Below are 16026 nucleotides of genomic sequence, written 5' to 3' on the forward strand. Positions count from 1 at the left end.
TGAGGGAAATTACACATTTGATGTATTGCGAACTGGATCTTGTATTACAGAGAAAAAATATCAATGAATTTTGGTTCCTATAATAATGGCGAAAGAATGCTCTGAATTATACAAATGCATTCCGATTTGAGGCAGGCCAGAAAAACATGTAAACTAAGCATAAACTATATATGCATATTATTGTTTTCTTGGAATTAAGGTACAGCCGAAAAATTGGAGAACAAATGAGCAGGAAAAAGAAAAAAAAAGGAGGCTTCAAAAGGTATGGAGAAACTTAATTGTTAGCCACCACCATCAAATGGTGTTATCTCCATCTAGTTAGCTGATGATGGTTCCTACCACTATTACCTTCGCTTGTCTCAGAAGTCTCTCCACCCAATTGTCTATCGGCTAATTTTGAAACAGAATGATTCTCAGGTTCATTATCTTTTCCAATCCGGCGTTCCTGCAAATTAATGATAGAAATGAATGGACTTGGAAATTTGAACTGTGGGGAAAACAGAAAAAGAGAAGATACAATAATGCATACATCACGAAATAGCAAGTCATCTGCCTCAAGCATGTGGATCACATGTCCCATTTTTGGCCTCTTTGTCGCATCGGGATCAACACATCGAAGAGCAACCAACAGAACACGTTTAAGTGCCTTTGAAGCTGGCATCTCAGGCAGCTTGGGGTCAACTACTTCTTCAGATTTTCGGTTCCCAACCATGTTTTTTAACCAATCCACCAAATTCACCTGCAATTACTTAGTCATTTCCAACTTAATATAGTTAGCAAAAGAAGGAAAGTTGAAGTGGGGTATACAGAAATAAGAAAATTAGAATTCAAGTTTAACCTCTCCTTGTGGTCGACTATAATCAACAGGGCTTCTCCCAGAAATTATCTCCATGATAAGTATCCCAAAGCTGTACACATCACTCTTCTCATTCAGCATTCCAGTGCAGGCATACTCGGGTGCAACATAACTGGAGAAACAAGCATATGAGAGTAAGCTTTTCAACTTTGAGAAGAATATAAATGACTGTCTCAAAGCATAACTTTAGTTTAAGGTAGAATCATCGCCATCTTTGATTGAAACAAGGAAATGAACTAACCCAAATGTTCCCATCACACGAGTTGTCACATAACTCATCTCAGAACACAGGAGCTTAGCAAGCCCAAAATCAGATACCTTAGCATTCCATTGACGATCAAGTAGTATGTTGCTAGATTTTACATCTCGATGAACGACCTTTGGTTCGAGACCCTCGTGAAGATAGGCCAATCTGCAAGAGCAAAAAATCACCACTTGAGTTCAATTGCATGCATCAGATGAAACCGAAGTAATGTGAAACAAATTTTAAAACATCACCGTACCCTTTTGCTGTTCCCAATATAATGTTCATACGAATATCCCATGTTAAAGGGCTGACATTACCAACATCACCCTGAAGCCATTGGTCCAGATTGCCATTGTCAACATACTCATACACAAGCATCCTAAGGAACAAACCAGATGACACATTACATCTCTAGACACCCAACAGAAACCACAATCACAAGCTCAAGTAGGAAGATAATCAGTGGTACCTGTATGCACCCTCAACACAATATCCAAGCAACCTGACGAGATTCTTGTGCCGCACACGCCCAATTGTTTCGACCTCCACTTTAAATTCCTTCTCAGCTTGACCCCTGGTCATCAATCAGTTTAATGATCGAATGTATGGTACATGTAAAAGGAAAAGGAGGGGTTGTGGGGGGAATCGGTAAAGATAATTGAGTTAGTTCATTCCTAAGAGAAAAGTTCCAACTTTACTAAATTACTCACTAAAGAGAGAGGATTCTCATGCCAAATCATCTATCAGGCTTGAACAGGAGCAAAAGGAAGGCAGCACTTTTTCTAGAAAGCATGTCACTTTACAACAGAATTTCTGATTTCTCACTCACTCAAGACAAGAATATTGAACAAAGAAAAAAAAATAGACGAGAAAAAACAATGGACTAGCACATAACCCCAACCAACGGAAAAGAATTGTTGCGTTGGTTGCTGAGAGAAACCAAGAACGAAAATTAAATTAAACTAAATACACAAAATCTCACTACTTCATCAGGCATGGCTCAGTGAATTCATCTCTCTTTCCTTAACAATTAAACGTTTTCAAAGTAAAACTATGAGACCCAGATCAACATGTTAATCACCCACTGAACTGCACCTAACACAACTATCTCCCACACCGTAAAGTTTCCTCATTTCAAATCAACAATCCCCAAAACAAAGTGTAAGGATATGATTTTCACAAATTTTTCACTGCAACGACTTCCCACACTTGCTCAGCAACTAAACACAGATTACAAAAACACAAAATCGATGAAGTACCTGTTGTTCAAGAGGTTTTTGACGGCGACTCTGGTGCCATCAGGCAAGAGCCCACTATACACAATCCCATACCCACCTTCGCCGATCACATTCTCTTCGCACAGCCCATTGGTGGCGGCCTCCAGCTCCCTGAGAGTGTACCACCGGCCCCAACCCAGGTGCGACACCTCCGGCCCCACCGCCACGTTCCCGCTCCCCACCGGGCCCGTCTCGAGCGCCGCCGTCCCCTTGCTCTCCCCGCTCGAGTACCGATCCGACACCGTCACCACGCGGTGCTCCAGCTTCCCGATCTCGATTTGGATCTCCGCATGCGGCGCAGGCACGATTTCCTGGATTTCTTTGGAGATGGGTGGGGTGGCGGTGCGTTTGGTGTGCTTGGGGTGGCGGTTGCGGCGAGAGGTGAAGCAGAGTGAGAGGAGGAACAGTGCCAGCACGATAAGCGAGCCCACGAATATACCAATCACCACCCAGAGTCGGAGCCCGAAGATTGACGTTGGCTTCGACAGCTCTGTGTTCACAAACGCCGCGTCGTACACCGACATTTTATATATATATATATATATATATATAGACAGAGAGAGAGAGAGAGAGATTAAAGGTATGGTGGCATTGGTTTAGCCGGAGAAACCAGTGGAGAGAGAGAGAGAGAGAGGGGGGGTTGTGAGTGTGCGTGTTAAAGAGGGAAAATGAATGGAAGATTTGTTTGGAATTGATATTAAAAGTGTGGTGGTGGTAGGGGGGCTGGGGAGAGTGTATGAAATTATGAATCATATGTCTGTATTCTGCTGCTGCAGTAGCTGTAAAGACTCATTACATCACTTATTATTTGTTTATTTACTCTTTTGTTTTTATATAATTTATTTAATATGAAAATATCGCTTCAAACTTCAGTTATACACTTCCTATTAGAATTGATGCAATACCATCCGCTTGTTGAATTAGGATTCTCTCCGTTTAAATTAATTAGAGAATATGCAGTTAATTATATTAAAAGGGTTCTTAAAATATAACTGATTGGATACTCTCTCGTTCAAATAATCAGGAGAGAATCTTGTTTCATATCCTATTTGCTTTATTAACAAAGATAAATAATTATTCCAAAAAAAAAAAACAAAGATAAATAATTGATCTACTGAATGAAAAATGCTACACATTTTAAATTTGTTTTTCAAAATTTGGTTTCCAAATGATGTGTCATCATCTCAGGAGTTGGTAATACACTTCCCAAAATAATAAATCTCATAAAATGGTGACACATTATTTAGGAACCAACTTATGAGAAACAAATTTAGAATGTATAATACTCCTCCTATTGAATTGGTAGGAGAATATAAAAGCAAAATACTGATACCAATCATTTCTCATTAAAAGTAATGCTACTTTTCACTGTACACTCATTTCTCGTACTCATGTAATACACGGCTAATATAACTTATTTTAACTTATTTCTCATGTCAATCACTTAACAAATAAAAATGTAAAACACTTAAAATACTCATGTCAATCGGTGTGATATGAGTGTGAATATTCACATAATAACACCCATTTACACGGACTAACGTTTTTAAATAAGTTATTTAAAAATATTCAAAATGTGGGTCTTACATATTCAATGGTTGATTTAAAAAAAAAAACAAGAGGATAAGAGTACAATGAGAAAATACTTTTTCTTTTTTTAAGTAATTGACATGATATGCCACTTAAAACACTACGTCAACCGATGCAAAATTGGTGTAACAAATGGGTTTGAAGTACTTTATTATTCTGAATCATTTCTCTAAAAAAAAAAATATAACACTCAGCTTTATTTAATAACACTTTTTCTTTCTTTATTTTTTTAAAAACAAAAGCATTTACAAACATCTCAAAACATAATACACTCACAAAATAGTTAACAATTACCGTCTCTCTCTTTTTTTTTTTCTTTTTTTCAAAAACAAACAACAAAAAAAAACCTTCTAAATCACATTAACAAACAAAGTTAATCTATCTCACAGTCTTGCATTGCCACTCCTATGACTTTCATGCTAATTGAAATTTCTAATAGAATTGAGTTTATCACTTTATCTTATAGTGGTGCTATTATGAGGACAATCCATTTCTATGGGTCAACTTTCTCCCACTTGTATTAATTTAGTTTTTTGGAAATACAAAAGTATGCTTGCACCATGTTACTTTTCTTTTTTCATAATAAAATATAAATGATTTACATACATCAATAACTCACATGCTTTCATTGGTTACCATTTTTATAGATTTTCTTGTCAAAAAAAAAAAAAAAAAAAAGTAAATTTGAAAAGTTTATGAAATGTGAAAAGATTTTGATGAGTCCTGTGTCCACGTGGCTCGTAACTTTCTTTCTTTCTTGTCAATTATAGTGGTAATGATATCTCTTTTCGATGGTATTTGTTGGATTATTAATGGTATTGGGAGTTTAAGCACTCAATTCACCGTCAATCACATCGCTAGCAGCTTAACGATTAAGATTATTAGGTCGAATCAGCAAATAAATAACTCTTTACAACTTTCTCTTTGGACTCTTGCAATAATTCATTTAGTTTGGTGGTAAAAGGTTAGCTTTAAGTACCCTAGGCCTTAAATTTAAGCTCTACTGTACAACACGAGAGAAATCAGAAAAGGAATAATTTCCATTAATTATAGTGCAAGTAGACCAATGACGCTGAAACATCATAACAACCCTACTTTACCCCCAACCCACCCCAAGGGAGAAATCATATCAGAGGAATCAAAGATATTACAGTTGAAAATTAAAGGATTTTATTTTATGAGTAATTACATTTTGCCCCCACAAACTATAGCGCCTAAGCACTTTCCCCCATGAATTTCCAACTATGACATTTGACCTCATCAAGTTATTATCTTATGACAAAAAGCCCCATTCCGAAAGTCAAAGAGGTTAAAATTGACAGTCAACAATCATGTACAAGTCATGTGCCATTTTAATTTTTTTTCCTTCCACTTTTGCTCTCATTTTAAATTGTTTTCATGTGTTAAATTAAGGCTTATGCGGGTATACGCGTCATTTTTTCAGTCTAAAGTGAAGGCAAAAATGAAAAAATAAAATTTAAAATGGCACATGACTGTTGACTGTCAATTTTAACCAATTTGACTGACAGAATGAGACTTTTTGTCATAAGATAATAGTTTGATGAGGTTAGGTATCATAGGAGAAAAGTAACAAGGTGCTATAGTTGATGGGGGCAAAAAGTAATTACCCCTTTATTTTATTTTATGAATAATAATTTTATTGGCACCAGCTCAAGACATCAAAAGATCACTCCATTAGACAATTACCAATTCGACATGCAATAATATAGTAAGAGCTGGTTGTGATTAGTTTTTTTGTAAAAGAATTAAAGAGCCCATTGGTGAGGAACTTAAAATAGAACCATTAAAGCTAGCATTTTCCCAACAAATAAAAAAAAAAACGAAAAAGAAAACAATTTCTATATATAAATACTCCCTACTCCAAAAAGTTGTTGCTTCTCAAGATTTTGGCGTCGCATCAAAAAAAGAAATACTAGCATTAGTCGACGTGACATATGGCATCCTGCTTTTTTGTTGTTCTCTAAAACCTATAGGTTTTATCTAGCGTAGGGTGCAACCGATGAAATTTGACTCATAGAGCACCGGTGTCCCGAAGTGCAAGTATGCAAGACTGAAGGAATTCATACATGTAAAAGTAGTTTTGGTTCTGATTCACAGGTTGCCAACTCAGTCCTCTTTCTTATCTGGTTCATCAAGTGCAGCCAATCTTTCCACAAGGGGGGGATGTGAATAGTGATAAGCCGAATACCAAGGATCAGTGTTCATAGCTGACAAATTTTCTTCCTGAAACACCATAATATTTCTCGATCAGTAATCAGTAATTCAAATGGGTGTTCTAACAAGGTATTTTAGTATAAAACAAAGTTACATTGATTTACAGACAATTCTTGGCAAAAATTCTATACATTTGTTCATTGGGCTGTGCAATTCACACAATCCAACCACAAATCATCCAGGCAAACCAAATCAATTATTGGGCTATCAATCTGTCTAAATTATCTGACCCACCCATTAATGAATAGGAGCTCAAGAAATGTAAAATAAATGACGTGACGAGAAGTAAAATAGAAGCAATCAACAATAATAGAAGAATTTGACAGCAAAAAGATTATGATTTAGAAACTGTAGTTCAAATTAACTCTTCAAAGTGTAAACTCGGGGAATTTTTTTGCAAATTAACTTTTCAAAGAGTAAAATTATGGCATTGTCAAATCCCCACTGTTTCAGAGCAACAGGATAATATAGGACAGACAAGGCAATGAGAGAAGGAAACAATTGGCAAATCACCTGCAGTTTCACAAGACCAGCTCGAAGTGGAGCGGCATAACCAAGCTTCTTACCAAAGGCATCAGCCTAGACATAAACAAAATACGATAAATAGGATGAGGTTAAAGTACTCAATCATACAATATTTTTTAGTTTTATAGGAAACGTGGAAATTCATGAATAAAGAAATTGATGAATCAAACTTGCTTTAAAAAATAGTGATTTGAGAGAGAGGGAGAGCCAAGCTTTCTAGAGGAAAGAAAGATTACCTGAAACTCAAAAGATCGGCTCACAAGATTTAGAGCAAAGCTTACTAGGTGCTGGAGAGGTATTACCGTGTGCTGCAAACGACAAAGCAAGGTAAGAATATGCTAATATTGCCACTTTTCTTCCCCTAAAACAGAAAAGATTAGAATCCCAATCTCATTAACAAGAGAAATTATTAATGACTTAAAGGCTACCCAAACAGCATGGGCTTCCTGTGCAACAAGAACTCATTAGTCCAAACCTAGGGGTTGAAAAATGGTTCGACAAGGGCAACACTTGGCATATATGTGACAAAATTCTATATTCAGAAGCTAGAAACTTCTAATACATAAGTTCATTGGATCGGTAATTGCTTCAAGCTTGCATATAGTTAATCTATGACAGACAATCCAAATGCTACTTCCAATGGTAATGGAATGAGAGACTGGAAGACCAAAATTATGACAATATACATGGTAAACCTTTTTTTTTATTTTATTAAAATGCTAAATAGTAGAGCACGCTCAGTACGAACTTGAGTCGAATTAACAACATCCTGCAATTAAATAAATACAAGAATGCAACTCTAAAGGTAAAAGAGTCCACTGCCAAAGTTCTAGCCTTCCTCAGAGTGACAGAAAATGATATTAACAAGAAATAGCATTAGAGTGCAAGCATAAAGCAGCATTTATGCCTGTTAAAACATCAATTTATTTAGTAATTACTTTTCATAACAATTCTGAAAGTAGAATGTAAGTAAGGTATACATAAAGGTGCAGCAACAACAAACATGTATGCAACATTTCATATATAAATATCATAGTAGTAGATCTGAAGCTAGAAATTAACATGCTAGCAGAAGACAAGTGGCAAGACAACATGATAGGTATTAGTTTCATATATCAATACCTGAAATATGATGAGACCAATGAGTACGGGTTGTGTATCAAAGCCAAAACTTTGAAACAAGTCACTTGAGTTTCTCACAAGAGTATACCCTCCAAATTGCAAAAATGTAAGAATCTGTATTAGAGTAGAAAAACAACAAAGAAAGCAGATGACATGAGATAAAGGACCACAAAAGTTAAAAATCAGAATGTAATTAATTATCTAGAAAGCTAAGTGTTCATCTTCTGGATGCATAACAATGCAAGCAATGTCAAGTGCTTCTACCTTTGTGTAAAAAACTAAAATAAAAAGGGAAAAGAAATGAAAAAAGGACACCTATTTTATATCACATACAAGATTGAAAACACAATATCCACTGTAATATTGTAAAATGAAGACTTCAAGGGGTCAAATTCAGAACTGAGTATGGGACTCCTAGAAATTAGCTCAAAAAAAGAGGTCTAAATATCATATATAAGGGCAATACTTAATGTTAAGGAAAAAAAACGCTTCAAAGCGGAAATTGGAAATTGATTGCTTTTAACTACATCTACTATTCATATGCAAATGATAACATTATAATACATTGAAAATAAAATAAACAAATTATCAAAGAGAGAGCATAAGAATTATTCAAGCCTCATTAACTCTCATAAAAACAACACATTATTTGCTTTAAATACAGTTAATTACAACAATCACAGAAAAGGGAAAAATAGAAAGTCAACAACTATAACAATACCAGCCAAAAAAAGAGGATTGAGGGCAAGAACTAAGCCACAAATATCTTGGAGCATCTCAAGAAAACTTTGTGGCGAAGCATAGCATGTATGCTTAATGATTGATAACAGCAGTTTCTTTTCCTTTTTTCTTATCAAGTGATGTTTAGCTTACCGATTCACCACCCTATGCCACAGTTAAATATGTGTATTGCAATTACAAAGTCCAATGAACTAGCAATAAAACAGAATTCTGAGAATTTATTTTGCAGAACTAAAACAAGAAAATACCTGCACAGCAATGAATGAGTACATTGTATGATTAAGTTTCCAATGCCCCAATTCATGAGCAATAACAGCTACAATTTCTTCATCATTTTTGCACTGAAAAAGATACCCAAAAAAAAACACTGTAACCTTTCCACAAAAAAAGAAAAGAAAAAAGAAGCACAACCACATAAACATCAACAATAGTCACTACAACGGAAACACACTACAAGCACGAAACACGGCTATGAATTTTGTAGCTGAGTGACGGCTGAGGTGTAATTTCCCATTTTCCCCTATTATAAGAAGTTTCAAACAAATGAGGTTTTGTTGACGATAGTTTAGTGTGTTAGATCAATATAGGTGCTTGCTAAATATGTTAAAGTGTGCATGTGTGTGAATCAAGTAGACATATGTATTTATTTGGTGCTTTTGTGAAAAGCACAATCTAGCAACATGACAATGTAAATTAAATATTTTATTAATTTGAAAGAGCTGAAGAATTTCCTGATGGCTAACCACCCCCTGCAAAAGTGGGTTCAAACATTTGTGTGCACAAGTGAATAGCACTTCATTTGAACACGACCAAAGGATACGGTTATCAAAGGGATCATAACATTTTTAAAAAAAAAAAAAAACAGCCAAACAAAATTCACAAAGTAAATTTATCACAAAAGCATAATAACAGAGCATACAAATACAAATCTATGGGTAAATAAGTTTAAAATCTAAATAGTAGATACAGAAGCAAGGTTCCGTCCACTAGAAATGAAGAAACTTACGAAAGACAAAATAAGAAAGAATGAAGAGAGAGAGAGAAGTAACTCAATGACAATATTCAAGCAGTTCTGTTGGCATCTTTATAAATTCAAAGAGCAGATTTTCCGTGAATTTTTCCTCATTTCTAATGAGAAGAACTCCAGCAATTCAAGACACAAAAAGGATTAAAAAAAAATTATTGAACATGGAATAGTTTAAACACCTGCTGAATCAATGTGTCATAAAGGACAATCCGCTTGTTCTTGAAGAATCCATACATATAAGCCTGTATCATATTTGATGAGATGAATCAGCCCAAGGAAAATATCAAACCTCAACAGGGAAAAGAAATGAAAAAAATCACAATTTAAAGCATGAGAAGTAACTGGAAAAGTAAGCAAAAAAATTATATTCCCCATCCCTATAAAAGTGGTAATGACTAACAAACCATGCAATTTGTTAGGGTAAAAGCCCCTATGACTTTCACTTTGCCAATCAAATTAATGACCCTCCCTACAGGTGTACATTTTATTCATAAAAAAGAAGGCCATTGCTAGTGTTCATCCAGAAAAACTAAGATCTTTTTTTTATATAAATAAATAGAAAAACTAAGATCTTAGGAGGGGTAACTTAGATGCAATCCTAACTTTCAACATTTTTGCACAAAGTGGCAGCTCTCAAAGAGCTGAACAGCATACTTGCTATTGGCAACTCAAGACATCCAATATTTGTGGCCCCTACATAACATTCCAGATGATAAAAGTATCCTTTAAACAAACCTAGAACCGCTAAGCCAACATGGATAATTTCCTAGAGAAAACAGGAAGAACAAATCCAGGCACATGCATATTCTTTTCTGTTGCCCTGTCTCCATATCTTAATTGTGGTCAGCACAAATGCCTCTAGATATTCTAAATCCTCAATTCCTTCCACCCTCAGTGCATAGAAGTTTTAAAAAGATACGAACTAGGATCAGACCTTCATTCCTGTGGAAGTCACTATGTTAATTCAAGTATTGGAACTATATGAATGCTTACAAGAAAGCACCCAAACAAAATAAGAGCTCCCTTCAGCCATTTACACAACTATTTTCACTGCGTCGGCCAACACACATGAAGAGGGAGTACATTGGATTTTATGTACGATGGCCTTGAAAAGCAATTCTGGTGCATATTACTATAAAAGTGCGTTTGTAAGCAAAACTATCTTGTCTGATAGGACAACATACAGACAGGAAAACAGAACAAACAAAATCATAATAAAAGAGGGCTTCATCTGTTTGATTGTCTCCTTCCATAGCTTAACAACAATCTTGTTTTATTACATTAAATAATCACTTCAATGTCACCATTAGCAAGTAAATAGGAGCCATGCAATCAATTATTAAAAAAATAAAAATACCATACAAAAATAGCAGCGCTATTTCAGATCAAATAAAATGAAACAAGGCTTGAAGAAACAGGCCGAAAAGAGATAAAAGAATTAAATCTCACATTGCTATGGCTCGACCTTGTGGATCCATCAACAACGAACAACTTCTTCAAAGGAAAATTGAGAAAGGAAGCAAGTTTTTCAATTTTCACCCTGAGCTCACCGTCTGGGAGCTATTTGTTGCAGCATAACCAAGGAAAAGATCATCAAACCAAAGATAATATAGGAACAATTGGAGTTTACTCACTTAAGGACAAAAATCTCAAGTACTCACAGGGGTGAACTTGTTAAATAGTGGGGCTATTAGAATAGGGTAAAGTGTCATCATCACAAGAGAAAGAGCAAACATAAACCCCCAGAGATAGATTGCCAGATAAGGACCTCCTTTCTGCATCCATCATATGAAATTAGCACTGTGAGGCAGGAGAAACGAAAGCAGAGATAAATAAGGTTTGTAAAGATCTACTAAATTCTAGACTACTGGTACTCAAATCATGTTAACCAACAGAAAATAAAAGCATTAGGCACAGAGCAATGATCTTACCTGTACTATTACAATAATTGCAGAAACAATAAGTGGGCCAAGTATAACAGCAAGGCAAATTCCTTTAAATAAGTCCCTAAAGAATAACCATACTGTTTGCTGTAGAAAAGATGATAATAATGTTAAGAAGTATCAAGAAACAGGATAGAAGGCAAAAGGAAAAACAGACGAAGATAATTTTTATACCAGTACCAGCAATATGAGAAATGAAATCAGAAATGTTCCAAAATAGCAAATCAGGAAACCAGGAAATAACAAGAGATGAATTATAAGACATGGAAAGAATACAAACTTTGTTGAAACCATGGCGGGACTCAATCACAAAAGTTGAGTACAGAGAAAATGGCAAGTCAGTGACCTGCATAAACATTCCAAAACAAACTTTCAGTACCAAGAGATTGAAATATAATTTTTTTATGAATAATAATTTATCAAAAAGAAAGCCAAAGTCCTCATACACAAAAATTATACAAGAGAAAACAACCGCCCTAATGATGTTCGAAATCTATAAAGTGAACAAGATCTACAAGATTAGAGAAGGAAAAATAAGAATGTAAGCTTGCCTAATCTAAGAGAGAATTCAAGGCGGAGGATTTTAAACAAACACATTCGACTCACAGTCTTCAAATAGACGCCGATTTCTTTCTCTCAAAATGCAAAAAAAAAAAAAAAAAAGAAAAAGAAACAAGATATTGAAATATAGTAAAAGCACACAATTTTATAGCCCCCACAAGTCATAAACCATTCTAGACATAATAAAAAAGCAAGACATCTAGAGGAAATATCTGGAAATCTTCACAACCAGCAGGACCCCATATACGCCCCTTCTCACATCTGACTTTGCATAGAAAACAAAAAGTCATGGACCCTCCCAAATCAAGGTACTTGAACAAAAGGTCAAGATTTTCAGCAACATAATTACAAGTAAGAATATAAACGGTCTATTTATCAATTCAGCATCAGATGGTGCTTGATAGACCAAAACATATTATCACATATGAAGAAGCACAACAATACAACATACACTCAAGTGGAATTTTGTCATCCACAATGCTATCTATACTAATTTATTTTCTAGAGTAAGGAGGAGACATCACATGCTCACCTGTGACCAAACCATAACACCAGCCAAAAACGCAAGGGTATGTATTATTTCATTCTCTGCATTGAGGCCAGCTAGAACCACAAATTCTCCCGATTTCTGCATTAATAAAGAAAATTCAAACAAGGATAAACTGCAAGGGAGGTGTGAAATAATACAACATCCAATAACTCACCTTCCAAAACCAAGGCAATACTCCGAAGAACAAAATTGCAGAATCCATCAATATAGTCACTAACTCATGAACAAAATGGAAGTGGCTGAAAGCAAAAATGTCGGCATCAGGGAACAGCAGTAGAAGAAAGTACTAGTAATAGTAGTAGCAGCAGTATCACTAAAAAAACATATAATGTACTGCTAAAAACATGTCAAGTGGAAACTTGATTGAAGAATTCCACTGTACACCTATATAAGAATGAATTGAAACCAACAACACAAACCTTTTATCAAGACTATAGGCTCGAGACTTTTCAAATTTCTCTTGGCTGATCACTCCTACCAAAGTTTTTGGAAGAGTCGGCAGTTTGAGGGCCGCATGTTGCCGCATATCCAAATAAGTTTCAAAGATATACATTAATATCATGAAACCTGAAAAATTATTATGAGAGTAAGGGCAGGAGTTATAAATTCTGCAGAACAGAAAAATTAACCACTTAATGCAGTGGGACGGTGACGTCAATTCCAAAGAAAAAATCCAAAAAATAAAAATAAAAATCAAATTACAATGCAGGTGGAAAAAAAGGGTAACAATAATAATAAACAAATGAAAGGGAAAAACTATAATTGATCTCACAAAGTCACAATCCAGTCCAGATCTCAACAGCCTCTAACTATTACAACTTGCATCTTGACAAACCTTACACCATTGCAAGTGTCTTTAACCAACTCTCTTTATCCTATTTCATCAAGTTACAATTATAAAGTCCAATCATCGTGTTTAAATCCTTTACTCTTCAGAAAGTCCACGATTGCCATTGTCTATGTAAAAAGCCATCAATAACACTACAACCTACAAAAATCTTTAGCACGTTTTAAATTCTTTAAAACTTCCTTTTCTTACACTCTTCACTAATTGCCATAAATCTGAGGGACTAAAGGGAAATTAAACTTAGAATCACACTTGTTCAAGTTTACAGATCAACAAATAATGAAAAGCTCACTCCTAGTACGCCCAGTGGATGTGTTGGGTACAATAAGCTAAAATTATCCATTTGCCAAGTCTAAAATAATAACAACTCTACTGTTTTTTTTTTTTTTTAGATGAATGAGCAACTTTATTAACGAAAACAACTACAACAAACTGGAACCCAGCTACCCACAGTAGCTAACAAACAAAAACCTATATAACAATAATACTAACAAAGGACTCCATCAGGGAGACCCCAATTCCTACACAAATGAATATTCTCACTACTTCTCACATATTTACACTTAGAAGTAATCCGAGTTCTAATCTCCCAACGAATTTTTAAAAGGATCTTCTCTTCCGTAAGTAATTGCGCTCCATGACGAACACTATTTCTTTCCTTCCAAATGGCATAGACCGTTCGATGAACAAAAGCAAATATGTTTCCAACCTTAATTTCTTATCTTTCCTCGCACCCAAAGCTCAAGCAGATATTCTGTCCGTAACTCAATATTTAAAACGAAATGAGAATGAAGGTCATTAAGTGATGCCAAAAATTAACTCCACAATTTTATCTTAAAAATGAAAAATAAATAAACAAATTAACACTTTGTCCTCATAAAATGATGACTGTGGAACATTTAAACGACATAAACACCCTAAACTATTAACCAACGGCCAGAAGGGAAAGACACAAAAATCAACAAAATATGATGGAAACCTAACATCAATCCCTAATTGAACAAATTAATTTAAAAACGTAAAAATACAATAAGATTATATAATATAGTACAAGACTAAGCGACAAAACGCATTAGAGAGAGAGGTAGTACCGACGACAGCTTCCATGTACGGAAACGCCATTTTCGACTTAGCAGGTGCAGCCTTTGCGAGAGACAGATAGAGAAAGAGATACAGAGAGATTTTCCTTTTAAGGTCGCTGTTTGGTAACCTATAAATAGGGAGGAAAAAAAAGAAAAATAAAACAAAAAGACCCGACTAATTGATCCGCGTGTAATAACCCGCGTGTGACGTGTCATAGCAAGAGGGATTTAGCAGATGTGGGCTCAGCGCGTTGGGCCTCCATTTAGCAGAGATTTCTTCCTATTTTTTCTATAAAAAAATCAATTTCATTTCTTCATGTTAACCCATATTCACTTTTCTCTCCAAAATTAAAATTAAAATTTATTTTTACTTTATATCACATTAATCACTTCTTATTAATATTCAAACAAAAATTTCACAACAAAACTCATTACCACTTTTCTTTCACAAAAAATTCAAAATCTCTTTCTATTTTATATCACATCTATCAATTCATTCATCATTTATCTTCTCAAAACTCTTTACTAAACACACCCTAAGCGCATCTACAAAAGAGTAACCAAATGGTTCAAAATAGTTAGATTTTACTATTTAGAGTCAATTTTAGTCTCCAAGAGAATTGCTAAGTTGCAGATTTTTTATCTAGTGTAAACAGTTTTCAATGTTTACTGTTCACGCACTAGAGAATGAACAATGGACGAAAAATCAATGGTTCCTTTGCTTATTTGGCCAACGTGCCACAAAAGAGCAACCCACAACAACCCAGGCGGCGATTTCTTCTCATGCCCATTTTTGTAAAAGTATTTTGGTGCTATCCCATTAGACCAAACAAGCTGAGGATTAGTATCACGAGAAGTGCTTGGAGCCAAACAAATGAACTCAAAAAAAATTTCAAACTGATGTGGCAAGGGTTTTTAAATTATAAAAAATGAAATTCTCTCTCCCTTATCTTCCACTCACAGTCTGCCACGTTAATTTGAAAATTTTTCTGGGTTCATTTATTTTGCTCCCTAGCACTTCTCTAATATCACTCACATAGAATTGTTGCAGCTCTGTCTGTCTTCTTGTGGTTGGGGATTCAATTTGTAGTTGTGATATTTTGTGGGTTTCAATTTGTTGTTGAGTTTGTGGGTTGGATTTATATTTGGTGATGTATATTATTTATAGAAAAACTTAAAAGAGAATAATCTATAAAGATAAATAAAATTTCAATTTTGAATGAATCTAGTCTATCTACATTTGAAAATCACAATTGATTCAACATTTAAATACAATGATATAATGTCAATTTAATGATTTTAATTAAGTGTTGGCAATGATATAATAAAAAAAACAATGAAAAATAATATTTAAATACAAGTAGTAAAATAAATAAATAATCTGTTGGAGATAATAGAGAAAAAGTAATAGCTAAAATAAATA

General features: G+C 34.7%; 2 protein-coding genes across 2 annotated transcripts; both read right to left on the reverse strand.

The window, feature by feature from the left end:
• LOC132186136 (probable serine/threonine-protein kinase At1g01540) lies at positions 1 to 3129 on the reverse strand. The gene is made up of 7 exons (XM_059599961.1): positions 2363 to 3129; positions 1573 to 1677; positions 1360 to 1482; positions 1098 to 1268; positions 839 to 968; positions 530 to 739; positions 1 to 445 (listed from the first exon to the last, which is right to left on the reverse strand). The coding sequence occupies exons 1-7, from the start codon at positions 2902 to 2904 to the stop codon at positions 305 to 307; spliced, it is 1422 nt and encodes a 473-aa protein (XP_059455944.1). The 5' UTR covers positions 2905 to 3129; the 3' UTR covers positions 1 to 304.
• Positions 3130 to 5813: 2684 nt separating this feature from the next.
• On the reverse strand, positions 5814 to 14720 carry LOC132186764 (CAAX prenyl protease 1 homolog). The gene is made up of 14 exons (XM_059600810.1): positions 14613 to 14720; positions 13094 to 13241; positions 12829 to 12913; positions 12657 to 12752; positions 11844 to 11909; positions 11552 to 11650; positions 11282 to 11395; positions 11070 to 11180; positions 9800 to 9862; positions 8842 to 8934; positions 7853 to 7966; positions 6967 to 7038; positions 6719 to 6784; positions 5814 to 6214 (listed from the first exon to the last, which is right to left on the reverse strand). The coding sequence occupies exons 1-14, from the start codon at positions 14641 to 14643 to the stop codon at positions 6098 to 6100; spliced, it is 1275 nt and encodes a 424-aa protein (XP_059456793.1). The 5' UTR covers positions 14644 to 14720; the 3' UTR covers positions 5814 to 6097.
• Between the last annotated feature and the right edge of the window lie 1306 nt (positions 14721 to 16026).

Source organism: Corylus avellana, chromosome ca7 (assembly GCF_901000735.1).
Source record: "Corylus avellana chromosome ca7, CavTom2PMs-1.0".
NCBI lineage: Eukaryota > Viridiplantae > Streptophyta > Magnoliopsida > Fagales > Betulaceae > Corylus > Corylus avellana.